General features: G+C 38.2%; 1 protein-coding gene across 1 annotated transcript in view; it reads right to left on the reverse strand.

Moving 5' to 3' along the window:
* Positions 1–7,846, reverse strand: part of ARGLU1 (arginine and glutamate rich 1) — a 63,670-nt gene extending 55,824 nt beyond the window's left edge. Inside the window, exon 1 of the mRNA XM_026845747.1 lies at positions 7,794–7,846. Within this exon, the coding sequence (XP_026701548.1) occupies positions 7,794–7,846 (53 nt within the window). The remainder of the gene's footprint in view (positions 1–7,793) is intronic.
* Between the last annotated feature and the right edge of the window lie 442 nt (positions 7,847–8,288).

Below are 8,288 nucleotides of genomic sequence, written 5' to 3' on the forward strand. Positions count from 1 at the left end.
TTTAATTTTTTTTTTTTTTAATTTCCAAACAGGCTCTGCTTTTCCTGGTCACTCCTACTATACCGTCTTTCATAGCCTTCCAAGAGATTGAGGCAACCTTTGGAAAGTTGTGGGAACGGGTGGATTGCAAAACAAAGTTTTAGTGACACGAGAACTCAGCAAATTTGAGAGCTGAGATCGGGTGCCTGTGAACCAGCACTGATGTCTGGAAGGAAGCAGGGCCTCAGGAAGGATATGGTGAAGCTGGGGCTTGCAAAGCACATTGTGTCTAGAACTACAGTTGAAACATTTAATTGCTTTAAGACTGAGTTTTGATTTTGTTTGCAGAAAGATTGTAGTTTTTTGCTTTAGGACTGATACTTGAGTCTTGATAGTCCATGTGAGTTTCTGGCTCCTACACTGCTGTGAAGTAAATAAGATCTGAAGACACCAGTGCATCCCAGGTGCCGGGGACCTTCAGATCTCAGACTCTTAAGAATGAAGGATCTGCTTGAAAACAAGCCTATTTAAGGATAATTTCACTAGTGAATTGCACAGAAAAAAGGATGTTCACATCCTCTGAATTGCCTGGCTTTCATGTATGTTTTCCAGAGGAAGTGCTAGTGCATTAACTACTGCCCTCCTTCTCTTACATAGTTCACCTTTTTCCTACAACTCCGATTTACCCACAGGCACTGCTGGCTCATGCACAAAAAGGAGTGTTTCTGGAGCCCACTGCTCAAAGATTGCATAATTGCTCATGCAGTTTAGTCAGCGGGGACAGGAGAGTGAGGCTCCTTCACTGCCATTGTGTGTAGCAGATGCAGAGGAGTTACAGCTAAATAACAGCAGCAGCAGCCGTTGAAGCATCTGTATTTGGCTGGCCACCCAAATGGACAAAAAGGAGGATTTTTTCCTACTTCTTCATTAATATAACCAATTATGTGTTATCTCTGCTGATTGCTATGTACAGACTATAGATAACTCAGGGCAGAAAACTGTGAGAAGAAGGTAAGAGACTCTGAAACAGCAGGAGAAATACACTGGAAGGTAGCTTTGGAAGGATGAGAAAGAGGAAAGGGAAAGAGTGAGATCATTACTCTGGAGATTAAAGACCAGTTCAAGACCTCTTCCTATCAGCCAGGATTAGGATGGTAGGGAGAATGCTCTTATATATTGCTGTTAATTTGGTTTTTTTTGGATATATAATAATAGTCTATACTGTTAGGTAAAGACTAGGCAATAAACTTGTCCTATGGTTTTAAAAGTCGTAACACAGGAGATGTAACAATGACACTTCTTTTCAGGTTTGTGGCTTCTCATTTAAGGCAAATGACTAGAAACGCTGACCCTGGGTATGCTGATCCTGATGACTGGTTTCTGACTGCATGCTTATTGATACGAGTTCCAGTATAATGGACCAGCCCCAGCCGTGCTTCACAGGGTATGGTGCAGTACATACTGACTTAATAATTTTCTTTAGCAGTAGTGTCATTTGCTTCCTAAAAACTTCAATTTTGTAGCATAGATTCGCATACATTTTACAAGAAATATTTTGTATTTTCACTCTTATTCTTGCAATTAATAATTAAAAGTGCATTTAGTTACTTTAAAAGTATCTCAAGTCACTTTCAGCAATGTCAGACCTATACAGATTAGCAGAACAATCTGTGTGTGTTACTTGAACTGAAATTCTTCACATTGAAAGTGAGGAATGACACTATTAAGGCAGGCCAGTTAATATTTGACTACTGTCTATGTTTTTTTACCATAACTATTTTTCTTGTCATGTGCTGCTGTGAATCTGGGTAGATAGATATACTCTCGTAAAAATAAAACCAACAGTTTAAAATCTCTAAATTAAGCATCTAAATTAGAAAATGTTAAGCACTTGTTATGTATTCCATTTTACTTTTCCAATACAATTCCCAGTGAAAGAAAAAAGCAGAACAGCTTTATTAATAAATTCCATGGTATTCCTGTATTATGTGAACAATATATTCTTAAGCACTCCATGCATCTAAAATTTGTCTTGATGTGGCCCATTTATTTTAATTTGAGTCTGTCAGCAGAAAAAACGAAGTAATTAAACTTGTGACTAGCATGGAGAAACATTTTACATCCTAACACTGTAGCTTGATACCCAGTAGTTTCTTTATATTTATTCCAGTTGTCAGATCAAAGTCTCTCAAGTACTATAACTCAGCCATGCTTTGATTAATTACTTCACACAATGAATTTGCAAATTATATTTCTGAAGTGATATATGTACTTTTTAACTTCAATCACACATGCCCTCCACCCTGTTTTGTTGTTTTATTTTGGGTTTTTTATATTCCAATCTTTATTCACTAATGTAGTCAGTCTACACCTTGGAAAATTATTTTTTAAAAATAACTGATGTTATTTTATGCTCAACAAAGTGGTATAAACAGAGGTTTTCAGTGAAGAACGAAATCTTACCTGAACGATGCACCTAAACAGAACTATAAGAATCACTTAAATTGCAGTCACCCACCAGCACTCCTAGTCAGGTTTTCAGCCTCAGTGCTTTGTACAAATACATGAAGTCGCTCCTGTAAAATTCCCAGCTGCAGATTTTGCCTAGGCTGGGGTTTTGTTTGAGATAGGGCTACTGGAATAGCTGAGCTAAGGCAACCTTTAAAATACATGTTCAAACCAAACATTTGGTTACTGTAGTTAGACGTTGGTAAATAGTATTTAGGGAAGTAATAACTTGCCTGCACCAGTGATGTGCTTGTCTAGGCAAAGTTTAATATTTACAGTTGTGGTTTCATTGTACAATCTCATATGGCATACTGCTGCTCATGTTCAATCCATTTGCATTACATAGTTGTATCTAATCTCTGGTTAGTGGTATGGTGTTTATATATATAAATATCCATACCTTCCCTATGACTTGATCTGACAAGTTTCTGAAGGAGTGCTATGAGGTTATTTTCTCATTACCCCTATCTGATATCCTTAGCTCTGAATGTTTGAACAGAGCACCCATTTGCATCCTTTACAAGTCATTTTCATCTAGATGATGCTTTGGTTTTTTATTCAGGTATGAACCAAACAAGAGCATGTGGGTGGAGGTAAAGGACCAGTAATAGGGTCCTGATTGCAGATGTGTGACAGAGATACTGTCCCAAATGCTCCTGTTCCTTCTCACAGCTGCAGTGTAATTGATTTGTCCATCCATATAAGAAACTGCACAGAGTGAAATGGGCTGAAGACAGACTGGAAGTATTCATTCACTCCTTGGCTTCCTTTTGAAGTATGCTAATAGCTCTCCATCAGACAAAACCCAGCTCTTGTTTGGGGGATTGTTCATTTTGAAGGTCCCTCATTATAGGAAAAATAGACAAGATTTCAATAAATTTGGTTATTTGATGCTCCTGGCAAGATCTGCACCCTCAAAAACTCCAAACACCTTCACATCATGCCCTGGGACCTTCAACAACTTCCGTAGTGTGTGACATATAACTGCTGTGCTGGTGGATGGAAGTGTTGATCTCACAATATTTTGAACTCTTTGAACTGGAAAAAAAAAAACAAAACAAAAAAACATGCACACAAAAATATTGTGTTCTAGGGCCACAAAAATGTGGCAGAGGGGAGACCCATAGGAAATGCCATGCAGTGTGGATGACGCCAGTCTACTCTAGATGGGGACAGCCAAGTAATGTTTATGAAGGCACGCTTCAGCACCTGCCCAGAGGTGAACGACTGTTCACCAGTAGGACAGATGCATTTAGCTGCATAGTTATAACACAGTCAGCACAAGCTATCTAGCCCAGAGTCTTGTCTCCAGTGGCAGCTAGTAGTGGAGGCATGAGGTAATTGGTATGCATTCTGTGCTTTCTACCTTCAATTTTAAATAGACCCATTACTTCTGGGTCTGACCTTGGACATTGGTAGAGATGGGTCTATTTCTATTTGTCAGGAAATATTTCTCAGATAAATCTTCCTGGTCTTTCTGAAACTCTGTGCTATTCCAAAATTTTGTAACAGTTTTACAAGACTGAAGTCTTTCATGACTCCTGTGCAATACAGTTTCCTATTATATTGACATTTTTGCTACCGAAATGCTGATTTCACCCAAAAAATTAACTTGGACAACTGATAAGGAGGGTACATTTATAGTAATACCCTTTACAGACTGCTTAATTTGGTTGCTAAACCATAAACCAAGGAATTGTAATTTCTTTAGTTTAAGTCTTGCCATCGCCTCATTTAATACTGTGTTCATGGCACTCGTCAAACTTCATTTTAGCAGTAATATGGACTCAGTCTGTGCACAGCTGCACAACGTCACTGTAAGATAGGGCATAGCATTACCTCCATTTTTTAAAAAGCAAACCCAGCTAACTCAGGCTGAATGCCCATGGTCATAAAAAAGGACCCTACGTGTGCAATCCATTTTCCCATGACTCTCCCAAAAGATACAAAAAATATACATCACAGATGGTTTCTATTGCTAGGTGCCAAATCAAGAAATAAGTATATCAGCAAGTTAAGTGCCAGCTTTGCATGAAATAATAGAGTCATAGGAGGGAGCCTTAAAAAATGGATAGGTTGATTTTTACATAATGACCATTATGAAAATTCTCTCTTTCTGAAAATAAAATTAGTGTTGCCATTTCTGGGTTGAGACCTAGCATAGTAATCAGTGGACCTAGCATAGTAATAAAGCATTTTAGGTTGCTTATTATTAGGATATCAACGTATCTTGTGTACTGAAGCAGGAAATCCAAGTGTGATGTTCTTCAGCCATGTAACAAGTATGTCAAAAGACTGCTATCATTGTAGAATACATCGAAATAAATAATTCCTGGAAGGACCTCATGTTTCTTAAAGTAGAATTCATTCATCATGTGTTTCTTTTTCATCATGTTTATATATATCTATGATGATCTTTGTAATGGATCTGCTGGGTTACATGAAATGTACTTCCTTATAAATAAAAATGAAAGTTCAAAAGTAATTATTTCTTTGTGTCTGTTATTACCTCTGTGTGTGTGAATTCCTCTCTTGCGTTTAAAATATTGTAAAGTCTACCTAAATGTATTTTGTTTTCTCACCCTAGTACCCTTAATGACCTGTCGACATTTTGCAATACTTTATAGTTTAACACCATATAATTTATGTTGTTATCCCCTTTCAGTTTGCATGTTGCTTCTTAATAAATGAAATATTTTTAATAAATGAAGACAAACCCACCCTGAAACAAAGACAATAAACTAACCCTCCAGATCTTCATATGTAATTCATAGTGATGTTTAGTCTAGAAAAATAAAAGTGGCAGAAAAAAACATCGATATGGCCTATCACATTAGAGTAAGGAATTATTGTTGCTTATATCTGGAACTGACATTAAGACTTGGATTCAAAGAATACATGTCCTCAGTTTTACTAGTTACAGTCCTTTTCCTGCAAAAGAGGTGTTAATTCAACTTTTACACATCCTGGTTTTCTCAGGACTGTAACATGTAAGGCTAAATGCATGTGTAAACCTATGAAGACTGATTCCTTGATGGTGAGCATGTCTTTTGATAATTTTCAGCTATGTAATACTAAGCTCTTGCATCAATCTTTCCCCAACCAGAGTGTGTAAAGTGCAAATTGAATTAATAGATGTTTATCTTCCTCAATGAAAGTTTATTTCTTCCCATCAGAAGAAAGTCTGATGGGATGCCTATTATCCTAGATTTTTTTAAAATGTCTTTATTAAAAAAGTAAAACTACATAATCTTTCTTTTGAAACATTGCCTAGTTGTCTTTTATTTTTAGTATGGTCTTTCATATGCTTTCCACCTTCTCAACATTCCCACCCTTGGGGATTGCCACCTGATTGTCTGTAGGAGCAAATCAGTAGGCCGGAGAATTAAGACTGGTTTCTTTATTTCAATAGTAACATCCAAAAAATAATTGGCTTCCATACTTTTGCCAGCTATCGAACCTGACATGTGTGGGAAATCATCTGGGTTTACACACAAGGACTCTCAATTGGTTTAAATTGGCATGGTGCTGCTGAATGATTCTGTGCTGATTTAGACAAGCCGGGGATTTGGCTGTTCTCATCTGAAAGAAGAAAGTGGATCTAAAACTCAAAAATGCGAGCACACACTTATTTGTGCTGAACTTGGTTTTTTATAATGAGTTTCCAAAATTCTGGAGAAAGGTTTTTTGGCTGCCCCCCCAGCCTTAAGTGCACTTGAATACCAGCGGAAAAAGTCTCAGGCCGTGACGGAGGAAGCAACTTATTGACAAAGCAACTCTTCTCTGAAGGACCAGAGAAAATAACCCTGGAACATCTGGTTTCCGTTTAGACCGGAAGCCCAGAAAAGTTGCCTTCCACTTAATTTCGGCATTTAGGATATGCAAGCAGCTATTTTTGTCTGGTTTCCAAAAGAAGTGAAGCTGCTGTCACCATGTTGCCTGTCACTCTGCTCACTCTCATTTTTCTCCTCTTAATAACTTTGGAGCCTACTGGCCAACTTCCAAAACAGACATAGAGGTAGGTGTATGAAAGATACAGATTTCTCATGTGATTCTTGAAAATAGCAGCCAAGTAGAGAACCTGCTTAAGGACCTCAGTGAGGATAAGGGATGGGGCATGAACTCAGGCAAAGATCAGAGAACTTGGGACAAGTATGTTATGAATGGCTTAACTGGAGGGGGAAAAAAAAAAAAAAGCAAAGCAAAACAAAATCTTTCTAGTCATTGTAAGTTGGAGGTTTTTTGTTGGTTTGTTTTTGGTTTTGTTTTTTTTTTTTCAATCAAGAAACCTACACATGATGTTTCTCACAGCTGACAGGCTGGTCTTCTGACATCTAATAAGGCATGAATACTGACTCAAGTTGTCCCCAGAGTTAGGACATGTAACTGTCTTTCTGCTGCATGGACTACTCAGTATATAAATATATATATATATAAAAATTAAGTTGCTGCTTTATTCTAATTCAGTTAAAACAGAAAAGAACTATATGATACAAATCTGTTAGAAACTTGGGGTTTGGAGTCTCACATTAGATCAAGAGGTATGTGTGGGTCCAAATTAGAGGGATTCTGACCATTTGGGTGTTTACAATCATGCCTGTTTCAGGATCTCTTAATTTCTTTACATTTAGCAATTTAATTGCTTGTCCTTATTTAAATAGCTTCCTAAAGCATTTTCTCTGTGTTGTCTTTTATCACTTAACCCACAACATAAAATGAATGAGATATACATATTTATAATCTCTTTCAAAGTGTATCAGCGCTAACTGAGCTGTTGCAGCCTTCCATGTAAGCATATCCTTGCATACAATGAGGCCAGAACCCATTTTCCCCACATCTTTGCCAGATACTACAGAGGACTTTGGACATTAACTGCACGATTAGACTGAACCTTTGTGGACTCTGGGCAGAAAGGTGGAGCAACATTAGTCTGGAACAAAAATTTCTTTTTTGCTGCATTGTTAGTCCATTCTCAAAACAGCTCACTTGAGCAAGGCTGTTTGTATTTTTTAGCCCTGTTGCTTTTACTTCTTTACTCTTTTGGTCTGGCACTTTTTTGGCATGCTTAGGCAAAACTGAGCCAAAACTAACATAAGACGTCACCAATGGCTGGACCCAAAGGAGCAGGCTTGCCTCTCCATACCTGCAGGTCTGTGTCTCAAGAGTGGCAGGTGGCTTTGGGCAACTTGTTCACTCCTCTGCTGTGGAACTGGAGCCTGCAACTTCCTGGTGCAGCATCGGGGGTTCTGCCTTCTGTGCTGAGTGGAGAGAAAGCAGGACACTTCTATGCATCTACAGTCCCTTACCTTGGGCTTGCTTTCTTCCCTGATCTAGCCTGAGGTATGTTATCCTGCCGCATGATCTGATGCACAATGTGATTTGGCTCCCATTTCCTCATTCATATTAGGATATTATCTCTCTTTCTAATGAAAATTTCAAATTCTGGGCAAATCTGGGGACAAGACACCTTTCTCTTTACTCTCTTTCTCTGTCCTATTCCCTGCACGTTATTCTGCGTTTTTTTGGATATAAACAGCCCTTACCTTGCTGTTCCTGCCTTTTTGTTCCTCCCATGTATTCTATCCTGTGTTACTTTGCTAATTGTTTATGAGGCAGCGTAAGCACTAGACTAGGATAAAGAAAAAATAACTTTTCTTCTGTGAGGGTTTTGATTTTCGTTTGGGGGTATTTTTGGCCTGGATGGTTCTCTGACCTGATTCACTGTGCCCCGTTCAAGGAACAGACTGGAGGCAGCTTTATGGTGGGGATGTAAAGAGACATTTAAGACAACCCTACCTCTG

This window comes from Athene cunicularia (assembly GCF_003259725.1).
Source record: "Athene cunicularia isolate RWA chromosome 1 unlocalized genomic scaffold, athCun1 chr1_part1, whole genome shotgun sequence".
In the NCBI taxonomy this organism is placed as follows: domain Eukaryota; kingdom Metazoa; phylum Chordata; class Aves; order Strigiformes; family Strigidae; genus Athene; species Athene cunicularia.